The sequence below is a fragment of the Calonectris borealis genome, chromosome 2 (assembly GCF_964195595.1).
Source record: "Calonectris borealis chromosome 2, bCalBor7.hap1.2, whole genome shotgun sequence".
In the NCBI taxonomy this organism is placed as follows: domain Eukaryota; kingdom Metazoa; phylum Chordata; class Aves; order Procellariiformes; family Procellariidae; genus Calonectris; species Calonectris borealis.
This window is the reverse complement of record NC_134313.1, coordinates 70,049,875-70,065,942: the sequence shown is the minus strand read 5'-3', so window position 1 is coordinate 70,065,942 and position 16,068 is coordinate 70,049,875. Positions and strand designations below refer to the sequence as shown.

The 16,068-nt window shown below is 44.1% G+C and overlaps 1 protein-coding gene across 1 annotated transcript in view; it reads left to right on the top strand.

Moving 5' to 3' along the window:
- Nucleotides 1-1,786: 1,786 nt before the first annotated feature.
- GALNT12 (polypeptide N-acetylgalactosaminyltransferase 12) overlaps nucleotides 1,787-16,068 on the top strand; it is a 49,278-nt gene continuing 34,996 nt past the window's right edge. Inside the window, exons 1-3 of the mRNA XM_075142307.1 lie at nucleotides 1,787-2,166; nucleotides 14,172-14,341; nucleotides 15,072-15,261. Of these exons, the coding sequence (XP_074998408.1) occupies nucleotides 1,787-2,166; nucleotides 14,172-14,341; nucleotides 15,072-15,261 (740 nt within the window). The remainder of the gene's footprint in view (nucleotides 2,167-14,171; nucleotides 14,342-15,071; nucleotides 15,262-16,068) is intronic.

Sequence of the window (16,068 nt, the reverse complement as noted above, 5' to 3'; positions counted from 1 at the left end):
TGAATAAGAAATAATGAAATTATATCTATACACACACACACACTGCAAATCCACCTAAACTGCTTGATTTATGCTAGTGTGCCAGCATCAGGATGACTCATTATTATTCAGCACCCTTCTGTCCAGAGCAAGGCCTCCAGAGCAAGTAGTCGACAGCCTCTGTGTTTGTTGTCACATACAATATTTATTATCATGTAAAATCAGAAACAGCTCATAGCTGTGTGCTGTGACCCTGTCTGGTAGTGACGAGGTTTTTCCCCCTTCCTTAGCACCAGACGTGTTTTCATCCACTCCTCAGCAATGCTGGTGAGCACCGCCCAATACCGCTCACCAGGCTGAAGTCCCTCTCTGGGCTGATCTTGACAGGCCTCCAACAGCAGAGGATAGTGCAGTAAACTGTCTCTTTGTAAAATGCGTAAGAGCAGATGACACCTCAAAACCAGAGTTTCAGCTCCCTGCTGAATGTGAGAGAGAAACTGTATCAGTGATGTGACACTTAACGTTAAGGTTTTTTCAAAGCAAGATCATAAATTCTCATGTAATCTCATGGCCTCAGGATCGCCAGTTTAGACAGACAGGGCTGCATCCTGTTAGGGGGGAAGTGAAAAAGCAGTACGGATACGTTGTTGAGTATGAAGCAAATTAGAAAGTTTTCACTAAATGCCACAGTTGCTTTTTTCTCATAATTCTGTCAAGCCATGAAATGGACTGCCCATTATCCAGGTAATAAATTTTGGATTTTCACTTGTCTTCTGGATGTCTCTCTCTGAAGCCACATTGGTTGACTTTTTTTTTCAACCGAGAACACTGCTTTGTTCAGGGAAAGAGTTTGTCATTCACTCCCATGGCTTCTTGGCCCGTGTTCTGTTTACTTCTAAAGCACATGCTATTCTAGAGGCAGCAGAATGGATGAAGCCTGGTTTCCTACCGACTTATTTCCTTCAGCCCCAAAGCTCTTCCTAGTCCCTCCGTGGCAAATAACCTCCCTTGCTGTCCTCCTGCAGCTCTGGCTACCTCTGTCAGGAGACAGAAAGCCTTGGGGCCATCCCCATGATCTCCAATGGCCAAAGCAGTTTGCTGTAGCCGTGCCAGCCCTATGCCGGCCAAACTTCCCCGTGCTGGGAGTACCCCTGCGTATCTGCCACACAGCTGGCAGTCTTCATGAAGGTCCCTCAAGCTTCAGGGTGACCGGATCACCTCTTCCTTGAAGGGTAACAGCATGTGTGCGAAGGGGGCGTGCCGTCCGCCCTCCCCCCACATCCCGGCAGTGCATGATCCCGCAGCACCGGGCTGGCCCTGCTCCGCTCCCTCCCTGCCCCGGGAGCTGTGGGGCAAGCGCCCGGGCCGGGTCACGACCATTACCGGCTCCACCGGTTGTCTCCCCAGCGGGAGCCCGGCGCAAGCTGGCGGCGTGTGCCTCCCCTGGTGTGCTGGGGCCCCGGGGCCGAGCAGCCTGCTGACCACCACGAAACCGCGGAGCATCGCTCCCGAAGAGCCGGCTGGGGCGCGGGAGGGGCGCACCCCCCTCGCGGACACGCGGGGCGGTTTCCCTGCGCTCTTCCGCGCCGCGCCGCGCCCCTCCGGGCTGGCCGGCGGCGGGGCGGGGAGGAGGGAGGAGCCGCCAGCGGAGGAGCCGGGCGGGTTTCCTGGCGGGGGCAGCGCTGGCGGCGGGCGGGCGGCGCGGCGGGGGCCGGTCGCTGAGAACTTCGCTGAGGCCGCCCGGGGCAGAGGCGTGCCTGTGTCCGCGTCCGGGAGAGGCCGCCCGCGGCCCCGCCGCCTGCTCGGCATGGCCGGCCGCCTCGGCCGCGGGATGTGCTGGGGCAAGCGGGGCCGGGGCTGCCGGGGCGGGGGCGCGCTGCTGGCCCTGGGGCTGCTGGCCGCCGTCGGCGTCCTCGCCTGGCGGCACGGACCGCCGCCCCGCCGCGCCGCCCGCCGCGCCCCGCCGCCGCCGCCGCCCGCCGACGCCGAGCTGCTGCGGAAGCCGGTGTACACGAAGCCGGCCCTGGACCCGGGGGCGCTGGGCGAGCTGGGCCAGGCGGTGCGGCTGGAGTTGAGCCCGGCCGAGAGGCGCCGCCAGGAGGAGAGCATCCGCCGGCACCAGATCAACACCTACCTGAGCGACCGCATCTCGCTGCACCGCCGCCTGCCCGAGCGCTGGCACCCGCTGTGAGTACCCGCCGCTCCGCCGGCCGCCGCCGGGCCCCGGCGCCGAGCCAGCCCCAGGGCAGGTGGGGACGGGGGCGGAGGAGCCGTGCCTGCCCCCGGCATGGGTCGCTGGAGCAGCGCTTCCAGGCAGAGGAGCGTTTGGTGGCAGCGCTCAGCGCGGGATGGTCGTGTCTCCGCTGCAGCTCACTCAGAAACGTGGAGGCTTTTAAAACTTTCTTTCCGCCCCCCAAACGCTTTCAGATGCCAGCGTTTGCTCACAAAGTTAAAACCGTCCATGACTTTGCCTGGCTCCCGCTCCTCCACAAGGCAGAAGCAGTAGCGTGGTGGTGGTGCGTGTGCAACTGGGGAGAGGGTGTTTTCCTCCGGTGGCCCTAGCAGGGCGGTTTCAGCCCTTCAGCAGTTTCTCCTGCTGCGGTCTCCTGGATAAGTCACCGTAGGCAGCAGCGTACTTTTCTAGTCACTCCCAGCTTTACAAATGTTATGCTTCCCAGCTTTGCATTGTATTCAAATGTCTCATGCCACGCAGTATAAAGGAGGTTGTTTTATTATCAGATTTACCAGGAGCGATGTAGAAATGCTCAGAGAGATGCATACCGTTCTTCTAAACTGGGACTTTGCTTGTTCCTGGATACTTAGTTGCTGGGACAATTGACATTTACAAATTACACTTACAATTACGACACTAATGCCAGATGATGGCATAAGCAATTTTAAACTAACGATTAGATACTGCTTGATGAGATGATTCTAGTTTACAGGCAACAGTTCAGCGCAGTTGCGAAGTCAGTGCTGCACAGCGGGTCCGGCTATATGATCCGTTCTGGCCTAACGCAAGCACTCAGTTTAGCTGAGTGGTTTACCTCCACACGGGCTGCCCTGGTGAGCGGAATGGGCTGAGTGGTTACAGGTACGTGCCTCCAGTCAAGGGAATCGGGTCAGAGCCATGTCTGTGGAGTCCTCTCCTCTGTTTCATCTGTGCTTGGCTTCAGCCAGTCTTATTTCATTGCAGCAGGTTTGTCTGGTGTGGTAGCAAAGAGCTGTGGGACAAGCAGGGCTCTGTCTCTACCATGCGTTCGCTTCACGTCAGTGTGTCCTGTCCAGTAGTTCACAGAGTTCAACTCTGGTATAAGTGCTGAATCTAAAACGCGAATCCTACGATAGCTCTGAAAAAATTGCAATGCAAGTGCGAGATACTTTTATCGTAAATTTAAGTGTGACAGTAGGCTTGTTTTTCTTAGTTATCTTTTATTCTCCTCTTAGAAGCAGGCTATAGAGCATAGGCTAAAAAGGACTGTTTTAGTTGCATTTCTACAGGAAGAATTTAAATAATTTAAATGAATTATTCTGGACTCCTGGCATTTCTTTCAGACAGGATGTTGGAGGAAATGGAGGATCACAGTTGTTGAGCAGGGGACATTATAGATGGGGGGGAGATTCTTGAAACAAAATTAGTGTGACTGGGCAGATGAATTTTGCTACAATGGCACATCCTTTTTCATTTGAATATTTGGATGTTGAAATGAAAAAATGTATCCAAACTAAAAGGATTGCAAGGCATCAGTGACATAATCTCAGAGATAATTGCCTTCTGAGGCTGGGGCTCTATTGTACTGTTGTAGTATCTGCTGGCAGGTGCTTCATGCCTTTTCACACAGTTAAATCTAAATTATGGCAGAAATACCATAGAACATCTATCCAACTCACACAGCAAATGTAAAAAAAATAAACAATTCTCCAAAGAAAATTTTGCGATAAAGTTGTTAACTACCTCTCTTACTGCAGTAAAGTTGTTAACTATGTCTCTTAAGAAGGAAGACCAGGTAAGAAATCTAAGTAAAAAAAAAAAAAAAAAAATTCTTGAAAAGGTATCCACAAGCCCTGTACTTCAGTGTAAGATTAGAGTCTATATAGGTTGAAAAGTCAAGTCTAGGAAAAATATTACTTAGTTTCTTTATTTTGAGGTTGGTAATGCTTGACCATTCATGATCTTTAATGAACATTTGGATGAGGCTACAATGGTAGGCAATAAGTAGTAATGGTAGACTTCAACTAGACTTCAGCTGTCCACAAAAATGATGCAAAGGCTAAATTTTTACATGTGATCAATGAAACAACTTTGGTATCTGAAGACCAGAAGGTGACAAATACACCATTTTTTTTAGTGGAGTCCCAGAGGAGAACCAGAGAACTGTGTGCTGGCAAGACTTGGATCTCTTCCAAGCATATTATTTACAAACTGTGGTAAGGAAAAGAATTAGTAGCGGATAGGTAGGTGTGGTCTATTGAGAAAGAGTCTACTTGGCCTTTGTTAAGGGTGACGTGTCTCACAAATCTATTGGAGTTCTTTGAAGGTCGTAATTATATGGGTAAGGAAGTGTGTTGTTATTTCCAGAGGCTTTTTATGAGTTCCTTAAACAGCTGTGAAATAAAGTGGAAGTTCCTTGCATTTGTAAATAACTAGATAAAAGCTGGGAAGCACTTGGTGGTTTTTTTTTTTTTTAATAGTGGAGGGTCACTGGTAAAGTTCCACAGAAATCTGTGTTGGACCCAATGCTGTTCAATGTATGGCATGGCTTCCATACAGAAGTGACTAATTAATTTACAGCTCTGCAGCCTGAAAGACAGTCAGGCTACTGAGGGGGTGCCTCTTGCTGAGCCGCTGCAATACTAGGTTGATGCATGAAGTGGATAACACAAATTCTGCCACCTCTTTGTTCCAAAAATCCATTTACTGTAAAGTATAAGAAATTCCATCTGCTAGAAAATTGACATCAAGTATTCATGAGATACTAACAGGTACTATGCTTGGAGACATTATTCAGGATTATGGACTTTCGGTCTGTTTCAGCTTATTCTTATGTGTGTGGAGGTGAGTCTGGAAATTTTAGATCCCAGAAAAATGGGAGGAAGAAAGAAAGGCAACATCCCCACCACCTGGATGCCCCACTGCTCCTTTTAACCTTAATGCCCTCCCACATTCATCAGTGAACCTGCTCTCTGGCTGTGAATTGTGAAAATCACAAACGTGAATCTTGTGAAAACTAGAATTTTGCTAGTAAGATTGAGAATATCTGAATCACTAAGTCTTTAAACCTGGTCTGCAAAATTATGTATACAAGGTGTTGCTTTATCAGAAACCGATGACAAAAAACTTTTCCCACTGCTACATGTTGTACATCCTGGACCTGCTATCAGACCAGAAACGTGGCAGTAGTTATTTGCCAATACCTATGTCTGGTAATACTGTGCAGGAAGAGAAGAATAGTTTGACTGAGATTACTCCCCGACATAATGTATTGTTTGACAATATTTGACTATGAATCCTATACAGATGTTATTTACTTTATTATAAAGTTTCTTCAACTTTAGGAGTTTCTCCTATGAATATATTCCTGCCGATGTAAATATTCAGAAGACCTTTACGCCTTCTTGTTCTCACAGACTACTGTAACATGTTTTTCTGAGAACTGATCCTGTTTCTGTTGAAACACAGACCTGGAGAACTCGACAACTTCTATCGTTTCCTTTAGACAGTTCTACTCCAAAAATCCTGGCATCCGATTTTGATGGGCATGCTGCTCCTGCCAGGAGCTTTAACCTGACCCTGCTCCAGGAGATGGCGCAGCAGCTAGGTGTTTCCTCCCCAGCACACTGCGACTGCCTGACTTCACCCAGGAGCTTCTCTTTTCTTCTGTTATCTAAAGGTGAAATAACTGCAGTGACTTTTTTTGCAGCGCGTTTAGTAAAAGTCAACTCTTTGGAGAGCTTATCTGCAGCAGCTTGACCATGCCGGCGCGTCCCTTCCCTCTAAACGCGCAGCTGATTGCGCGCTCTGCGCCCGGCGCTTGCTTTGGCGTGGGTATTCCCACGCTTTACGTTTGATCAGAGTCCAGAAGACACAACACTCCTCTACTTACGAGCAAATGCTTTGCATAAAACACTTAGAGGTGATTGTGCTGTAGTAGTTTCGTAACGCTATGGTCGCTGGTTTGGGGTTGGGTTTTTTTGGTTGGTTTGTTTGTTTTCTGAGCTTTTCTGGAATGGATAATTGGTTACCAGTAACTACATTAATCGTAATACTTTTTAGTCATTACTTTATTGTTAGTTTACAGGATTCCTTGCATTTATAAACAGGCTTTAGACCTGCAAAGCAGTGTGTCTCTGGAACATCTCATTCCTCCCTCATACAGTTAAGTGAGGGAGTACTAAATCTGCAGCATTGTTGGGTGTTTTTTTTGTTTCGTGGTTTTTTTTGGTTTTTTAGTAAGCAGGCTTGCATTTTATAGCAGTACAGAATACAGCCCTACTTTCACAAGCGCTTTGGTAGTTAGGATGTTTTACTATTTTGTTTCCTATCTGTTGTAAAAGTGTGTCAGTTTTCTTTGTCATTATGCTTTTGTTTAACAATCACCTGCAAACATTTTCCAGAAGAGCTCATATGATTATTTTTTGACTGTTTTTTGTTACAGCTTCTGGTAGAGATCCTCAGCTTCCTCTAACGTCTAGATGAGTGCTTGGTTTCGGTTGATTTCATTTTTAACCTGACAAAGTTCCCAGATCAGTGATGGTAACCACAAATTATGATTTTTTTTTTTTCCTTTATTCAAACAGTGCTTTTACTATACGTGATTGTCTGTAAGGGCCAGGTGCATCCACACCCTACTAATCACTAATAAGTGATGGTTACAGTAACTTCTTTCAGTTATTGTATTACTTTGCAAAGTATTTTTCTTGTCCTGAATCAAATTACTCACATCAAAGTAAGTTTCTGAATGTAGGTGTAGGAAATCATATGGCTCTGTGCAAATGTTACGTGTATCTCACTACCTTGGAAGAAAATTGCAAACATAGGTAACCATTTGAGCAAAATGAAACCGCTGTTTCAAATTAGCAAAATAAAATAAAAATTAATCGTTTTTTCCTCATGGACACATGCAGAAGTGCCTTTTCATCTGCACATCCAGAATCTGGGCTGGGTAGGAACTTCTATTGCCTTTTTCTAACAATTTGGAATTAGGAGGATCTATAGATTTCTTAAATTTGTGGATTTTAGGATATAGATTTAGTCCACCCTCATAGGTGGGCTTTCTAGACAATTTTTTCTTAATGTGTTTTTAGTCTGTCTTAAACATATTTGCTTTTTCTTTCCAAACTTCTTTGCAAATATTTCCTTCTATTTCAGACTTCCCAGCTTTCTTCCTTGCTTCTTACAATGTTTTTATACTAGCCAGTGCAGCCCTTTATTATTATCTGAAATCTTACAGCAGCATTTGGCAGTCTGTCTTGTCGAGACCTTATTGTCAGTGGGAGAATCGTTCTTTAAAACATCAAATAGTCTAGAAAACCATTTCACAATCTAGCTAGCCTCTGTTTTCAAAGACTTGATCATATCACGGTGTAGTAGATGAACTATATCCTGGGGGGCTCTTTCCTGACCAGGTTTGTTTCAGCAGACACAATTCAGGGAGCGTTTACCCGGGCTGCTGGGCTTCAACTCGCGCTGCTGACGTGTTCCAGCCTTGCCTCGAATAATTTGGCCATTCTGGCGGTTATCAGCACCTTGCTGCTATCTGGTTTGCTCATCGGACCAAGACACACCTTCTGTAAACGTCAACGCCTTTTTCTGTAATATCCGAACACACACGGGGTACGTAGGTGTGCAAAACCAGGTGCAGCGTTTCCATGCTCAGATAAGACTTCTTTTTTTTTAAATAGAACTGAGAGTTCATTCCAGGTAGTTTTATGTGAGAAAATAAATTAGCGTGAAAAGTTGAGTACTATTTGGAGGAGATAAGAATAATCTGACTTACCATATCCTTTAATTCCACTGGAAATGTCGCACTTCTATAACCCAGTAACTCTGCAGGGTGGCTCAGAAACCAGCGCTGCGACCCGTGTCGTGCTGCTGAGCTTGGGATGCTCAGGGATGGACCTGCTGAACCCTAAGCTGCTGCTGGGAGCAGGAGGGGAAGGAGAAGTAGAAAAGGGGGGAGAAGAGGACCCCAGCACAGCTGTGTCCTCTGCCATGGCTTTGGGAGGGTGGGAGGAGGGGTGTTTCTCTTGGGTGAAGATGCCTGGCAGACCCCTGAGTTCTTGCTGCCTCCACAGTTTATGGGGTGGGGAGTGGAGAAGGTGAAACTGGATTGAGACGCCCGTTCGTCCAGGTCAGCCGTTTTTACTTACAGCCTACAAAACACCACGTTTGAGCACACCTCTTACTCAAAGGGCATCTGCCGTTTAATTCAACGTCCTAACTCTGTTCAGATTAGGGAGAGCCAAGGAGGTCGTGGTGTGAGTCGGCGTGTCCACCACCCGCCGCAAGAAACCCGGCAAGCCTAGTTCCTAGCCCACGGCATGCAACCCAGCCTGAAGCAGGATCCTGACAATGTTTCCTAGATGATGCTGTGATGGTGCGTATATGGCAATGTCGTGTACTGCAATCACATAAATCACATTAAATCAGATATAGCAGTGACACGTGCCGTTTTGAACTTCCCGAGAGAAGCTACAGAATCTTGAACTTTCTGTATTTTCAGGCATTCATAATGAAACTTCAAAAGCAAAACTTAACAGTTTCAGCAGTTGAGAACAATTTTGTTTTTGTGGATTGCTAAGAATAATTTTAACATCTTGATTTTCAACACACACTTTTTTCCATTAAAAATGTTCCAGTACTGACATTATTTCCAAAATAGAAGTATACCTTTGGAAAGCATGAAATAATTTAAGCCAATTGTATTCTTAACAAATCTTTGAAAACTCACAGAACATTTCATATTTTTTCTTAAAATACGAGTATCTTGGCATATAGAACGTAACATTTGGAGATTAGAAATGTAGTTTCTCTTGCCGTATCGTTGTTGCAGTTGTGGTGAAAGTCTTACATAAAAGTACGTCAGCAACCATTCCTAATTAACTCATGGCAGCATGCCCGGTGTGCACACATTCATGCTCTCTCTCCCCGTGTATAGATACGGATCTCTAAGAGAGAAACAGCTCCTTACAATGAAATAAATTGAGTGATTACATTAATTGACACAAATGTTCTCTAAAATAGCCCATTTAATTTTGTTTAGGCATTTCCTGACTGATGTCTCCTTAGTTTCTAATAAATAACCTATTGTAAAACTTGCTAACAGAAGAGTTTGTAGTGTAGATTCCAAGGTTGAATTATTAAACTTGTCAGCGGTGTGATCCCGGTTTGACTGTGACTTGCAAATGCAGTGTAAAGAAGTAAAACCAAAAACCCACAGGAATGTGGATATATGATGATACACCTTTACATGCTTTGCTTCAGTTTGCATTTTGTGGAGGTATATGTTTGAGTAGGTGCTGTAGTGAAAGATCCAGGAAAGATGGTACATAGTGAACTTGTTTTTAAGTTTGTGTCCAGGCACAGTGTTATCCTCTTTCTCCTGCCGTCTTGGAATTTAAAGATTCACGGCTCAATACAATTAGAATTTTAAAAATGTAGATGTTTATTTTATTATGAATTGATAAACAAAAGCCATGTCTTTTGGCATTTCTTGTTTTATACTTGTCTTCTAAGCCGCGGTGATCAAGCAGGAGGATTCCTGGAGCATCCACCCAGCGTGGCAGAGAGTGCCTGAGGGAAGCCGAGGAGGCTGCAGAAGCAGGCTGCTGCTGGAGCAGGGCAGGGTCCCAGCCCGCTCCCTGGGAGGCGGTCAGGGGCAGGCCCGGCTGCGTTTCCTCTGGGCGCAGCTCCGCTGCACGCAAGGACTCCGCTCCTGCATTTTCTAGTGGGGCTGGAGAGAACAGGAGCCCTCGGAGGGCAGAGGCTGAGCAGGCGTCACTCCTTTGCGTCGCGTTATCCATTATCATTGTTATCCATTATATATCAGTGTTTTTCAGTGAAATTCGAGTCCTATTTAAAACTTTACACCTTTCGTTTGTTGGCTTCAAAAAGCCGCTCACGTGTGCTGGCAATAGGTTTTTCCTCAGTGACTGATCCTGGTATCTGGTAACTTTTTCTAGAATCAGCTTGACTAGAGATATATGTACTTTTCTGAAGAAAATGAACCCACTCAACATGCACACATTTTTAACTTAGGTGTTTTTTTTTTTAAATATATATAATTTTTATCTATGTAAATAGTAAAGTTCCTGTGGTTGAATAAGATAACGAGAGTGGTGAAAGAGTATGTCGGACTTCAAACGGCAGTGCTTCTGCATTTCTTGTCCATGCTTGGAAATGTCACGTTACAGGCAACTCATTTCCTCGTGTCTACGTTATGTTTTTACGAACTGTTTGGTAGTTATGGTAACTAGGTTCAAGGTGATGTATCAGGCAGCCAACAGTAGGGGCTATAGGTAGTTTCCTGTTGTTTAACTTCCACCGTAGAAAAGTTAAGCATCTGCTTTATCGTTAAACCTCGATAGACCAGGGGGAGGTGGGAGGACCCCACAAGGGTCTGTTTGCCTGTGCTAGAGAAATGGCTTAAGGAGTGTGAGGGGAATCGCCTTCTGGCTCTGTCTTTACGGACATGCAGAGTCCAGGCAATTAGCTCAAAGATAGCACCTAGCTTTTAGATGGCTAACGTGAGATGCAATTAATCCTGTCTTAAAGTGATCCCCTATATTGGGAAAGGACAGCATTATGCATTTGAGGGTGGTACTAAAGAGCACCTTAGCCAGAAGCCGAAAGCAGCTTGCAGTATAGGCAGTATAAATATACATTCCCAGTATCTGCAAAAACATATTTTGGGACTGCTGTCACCAGTTTGTATCTTCCCTGTCGTTTTAATGACATATCGTAACTGATAGGCATTTGTTTTTGTGAATAATCCAAAGGAGGAGTGAAACGATTCACTTGGAAAGTGGGAGCTTGGATACTTGGCTGACACACGGAGAATAAAAATACGTCCTGCAGTTTGCAAAGGTGAATACAGAAGATGCACTGCTAAGGTGGTTCTGTTGTAAATAGGAGTTGGGAAGTGCAAAAGCTGAGTTATGACCACTAGGCTTTAAGTCAGGTTTCATACTTATAGTGAGTTTTTTGAAGCTTGTGTATCTTGTGAAGTGGTAACGCTTAGTGTCCATATGCATGCCGCTTAATTGTTATTCAACAATACTTCTAAGCATTTCCATTTCAGGGATTCATTTGGTTTTTTTAAGATTTTCTCACACTATTATTTTTCAAGGGTCTAAATGCTTTGGGTTTGTAATCTCCCCAAAGGGATTATTTTTTAAGACTTAGCAAAACTCTCTGAAATTTTTTTCAGTACAGAAAAATAAGGAAAAGTGTGCTTAATTTTAGCAACAATATTTGCTACTGCTAACAGTTGAGATCTTGTAGCAATCTAGTAAGGAATATCTGTCTTGGAAATAATTTCTGAGATAAACATGCAAATCTGCATAGAAGTAGAATAACATTTTTTTTCCCTCATACTTTAAAAGTAAAAGTTTCAAAATTTTAGTTCGTCTATACGTGATGATTAGTAAAAGAAACTTAACGTGCTAAATAGCTAAGCTTTCAGTCGTGCTCTGTGTATTTCAGTATGCAAGGTGAGAGGTGGTTTCTTTCTTCGGCAGGTTGTCAACCTTGTCCAGCCGCCTGTTGGGGGGACTCGGGCTGCAGGGGAACCGGGCAGGGCTCGGGGCAGCGCGGCCGCGCCGGCCAGCAGCCCGCCCCGGCGAGTCACTTCTCTGCACCTGCCTGCTGCCTTCCACCACCGAGCCAGTAGCTACAACGCCCTTTTTAGTTTTGACCTCTTTCTTGACTTCAGAAACCTAAGAAACGTGTGCTCTGGTATGTCCTGTAGGAGGCTGACCACCTTCTGCAGCGTAGGGTGTGCTCCACGAAGGAGGCAGCAATGCACGGTGAATCACAAACAGTTTGGGGGTTGCCTTGCACTGTGCTAAATCATGTTTCTCATCTCCAGCATGCAATTTTCAGGCAAATCCACTGAGTCTTTAATCTATAATTAGGGTTATAAGCTTCTTTAGACCTTTTGGATTTCCTTTTTTAAGTAATGGAAAGCAATGTTATTATTCCATGAATCTTTCTGACTTCTTTCCAGAGAAAGCTTTCCTGGAGGTTTTCTATTTATTTCTTTTTTCCTTCCGTTTTCTAAAATGGGTAGGTAAAGATCCCATTTCCATCAAGAAATGAACTGAAATTACCTGGTACAAGTGAGTGTAGTATATAAGCAGAATTTTTTCCTGGCAGTACTGACCATAAATGTTTTTCAGTAGGCTAAAGTAAATATGTATTTCTAAATTTGGATTCATACAGTAGGTTTTTCTGCGTTTTTTTAAAAAAAAGTTAATTAAAATGTCACTCCTTTTTCAGTGTTAATACATGAATGTTTGGTAAAATAAATGATTTCTGTCACCAGCCATTGGTGTGAAGCAGTTCTCTGCGTGAATGCCCCTGTTTGCCTCAGGACAAGTTACAGCCTGGAGGGACGGGCATTTTTGTACTTCACTGTATAAGTGTGTGTGTATGTGTATCTACCTATCTATGTATATCTGTATGTGTGTATGCATGCATATGCATCATATACAATGAGTGTTGTTACACCGCATTCCTGGCATGTTTGAGAAGCAGCCTTTTGTGTGCCTCCTCTGCCCAAGTGTCATTTCTCCTCATTGCTCCCTCATTTTCAGGTATTTATTACAAAAGTACTCTACAGACTTCTTTTTTCCCCTCATAAAAAATTTAATTTTAGGAATATTCAGATTCAGACTTTTTCTGTACCACAGATCTTTAATAGATATTGCCTAATCTTTAAAGAAACCTGTAAGAAGTCTTTTTTTATTGCAAACACAGCAGCATTAAGTAGTCAGTAAATATATTCTCAATGTGCTATAGGTAAGCAGTTTTCTTTTAATGTCATTTTCTGGATGTTTGGGGGAATTTTGGTTCCCCTAAATTGGCCTAAGGGATTTTGCTGTCACGTTTTCTACTGACCAGTTCTGGTTTCCCTCTTCAGCTCTCCATAGCATAGGTTTTGGAGGACTGACTGGGGGAGGGATGTCCTACCTGCTTCAGTACCTCTTGTGACCTAGCAGTCTGCAGAAGCTTCTGCCCTGTACAAGCCCCGGTGACTCCAGGCAGTAAAGCTGGAGGCATAAGAAAATTTAAACATCTCTAAACTATTTCTGTTGGTTTTTAACAAAACTGCTTATACAGAATGCTCTAAGGAAAGGGGAGAAATGGTGATGAATGCCATCATTATTTTAAAATTCTTTCAGACCAGGGGAATCTCTAACAATTTACACATTTGGCTCAGCTGTAAGTTTCTTGGCATCCTTATGTTCATTTAGGGAAGTTCATATACATATTTATAGGAAATACATTCTGGAGCTTAATCCAAAGGGTTGCAAACTTCCTGGCTCTCCATAGAGCCAAAACCATGCATTTCTATGTCTGTCTGTGTTTTTTGCGGATTTCACTATTATATCTTGGCAGTTCTCTGGTCTTCCCAAAATCTGGTTCAGTGTACATACGTCTCAGTTCTGTTGCTGTTTTTTTTTTCTCTTTATATGTTGCTGTTTCTTCACAGTTATATTTTTACTGTCTAGCACTTGTTTTATTTTCCAAAGCACAAGTTACCAGTAATTTATGCTACTGTTTTTACCGCACTTAGGTTTTGTTGGGTTTTTTTTTTTTCCTTTCTGTAATCTGAGGCATGTTTTGGCCATTGCTTGTTCTTCTACTTGAGGCAATATTGTGCAAAGACAGCTACTGCATATACATCAGCCCAGAATACCTCCTATTATTTTTCTTTTTAGACATTTTGTGGGGGTTGCAGAATTTTAATCATAATGCTGCTGCGGGAATGGGTCTTCTGGAAGACCGGCTTCCTGAAAGTGTTTGCATGACTTTTCCATGTACATACAGTTTTTTTAAGATCCTTTATATGCTCTTGCTTACAGTTAGTAAATAGCAGGCAAAATCTTCATTTGAGAAAAATGAAGATTTTTCTGAAAATTAACCAATGCTTTTGCATTTGTACTAAATGTAATCCCCTCCCTTACAGATGCAGAGAGAAGAAGTATGATTATTATAGCCTGCCGAAAACCTCTGTTGTGATAGCTTTTTATAATGAGGCTTGGTCAACACTTCTGCGAACTGTTCATAGTGTTCTTGAGACATCTCCAGATATACTTTTGGAAGAAATTATCCTTGTAGATGATTACAGTGACAAAGGTAGGAAGAATAATTCTAAATAATGTTGATGGTTGATGGGTTTTTTTGGTCAGCCAGTCCACAGGAGAAAAAGATATGCTATTTGGGTAACATACCATAAAATTGTACAACATAGGCATCTAATTGGAAAACAGATTTTTTTTTTTGTACCGTGCCAGTGAAAAATTTGACTTCTGGACCAAATTTAGTTTAGAATGGGGAAGCACTTTTGCTGTGTTGTAACACGAGTGCTTGCATATATATTAACGTACAGTCTGGTCAGAGCATTTCGGGTTTCCTAATTTGAGCAAGTGTCGATTGCTCCAAGGTTGCCCTGGTGTCTAGTATAGTGAGAGCTACCTGGTTGTCTGTTTTCGTTTGAATTATGGGGCACAAAGACAATGCTGGCATTTTCCACCACACATGAATTGTGTTAAGAATAAAACTTTTACACGGAAAAAGTTTTATGTAACATTTGACTTAACAGTTTGGAAATGAATTACAGAGGCAAATACGAAGCATTCAATTTCTTGAAAGTAACTGTGATTTGTGTCCATCCAAGTTCTGTGCTTTTTCCTTGTCTTTCCTAACATAGACAGTATAGCGGAATCAGAGTTCAAAATGCCGGTATCTTTAAGACACTGCTGTAAGTAATACGCTACTGAAAAAAAGAACTTTCTATGTAGCATGACGTAAACCAATCGTCCCAGAACTATATTCTTTCTTTCTTTTTTTTATTTGTTTGTTACAGAACATTTAAAGGAGACTTTGGAAAACTACGTGGCTGGCTTACGCAAGGTGCGTCTTATCCGTGCAAATAAGCGAGAGGGGCTGGTTCGAGCCCGGCTGCTGGGGGCATCTGTGGCGAAAGGCGACATCCTGACGTTCCTGGACTGCCACTGCGAATGCCACGAGGGCTGGCTGGAGCCGCTGCTGGCAAGGTGAGGTTATGCTCTGGGCTGGTTTTCTGTCCCGCTGCAGAAGGAGAAGAGGTGGTTTGGCACGCTTCTGGAGTGGAAAAATGGCTCTTGGTAGAGGTTTACCGAAGGTTACTGCAGTCTGGTCCCCGAGGCACTGCGAGCATTTGCTTCCTGGCGGTGGGGTAGCGAATGGAAGTGTGGAAGATCAGGAGGTGGATTTTTGTTTTCTCCCAAGGACCAGGCTGCTCTTTTTCTTCAGAGAAAGGAAAGTTTTGTTTTCAGGAAGAGGAATCCTCCCCCAGCTCTGAAACTACCTTGGGAAAGGTGGCTACTTCTATCAGCCTGGGTGGTGGATGAGAAGGTCTGGAAAGATGCGTGCCCTGAGACATCCACTGTTGCAGGCTGGAAGAAAAGTCAATAAACTCCATCTTCCCAGTCCTGAGCTAATCCATCTCTCTCCAAAAGCACACGCTGTCTTGAGGCGTGCGAGTCTTCCTGATTCCTAGTGGAACTTGTGTTCTCAAACTCCCCATGTCCAGATAACTATGAACAGTTAGATAGTGTGAAGAAAGGAAAAAGGGTAAAATCAAAGAATAAGCATGGTTTTAACGACTGTCTTTGAAGAAACAGTACAAAACTGTGGAGACGATTCTGTAATTTCTTCACTTCTTTAGCAAACCACTAGATGGCAACCTTGAGAAAGGATTTGGATAGTTTTAAGTGTACTAAATCACCTTCTGTGAAAAGTTAGCCCTGGATGTATCTTGGAATTTTTGCCCTTCTTGCTGCAGATGCAGATATAAGTCTCTAAGAGGATGTTTGCATGGC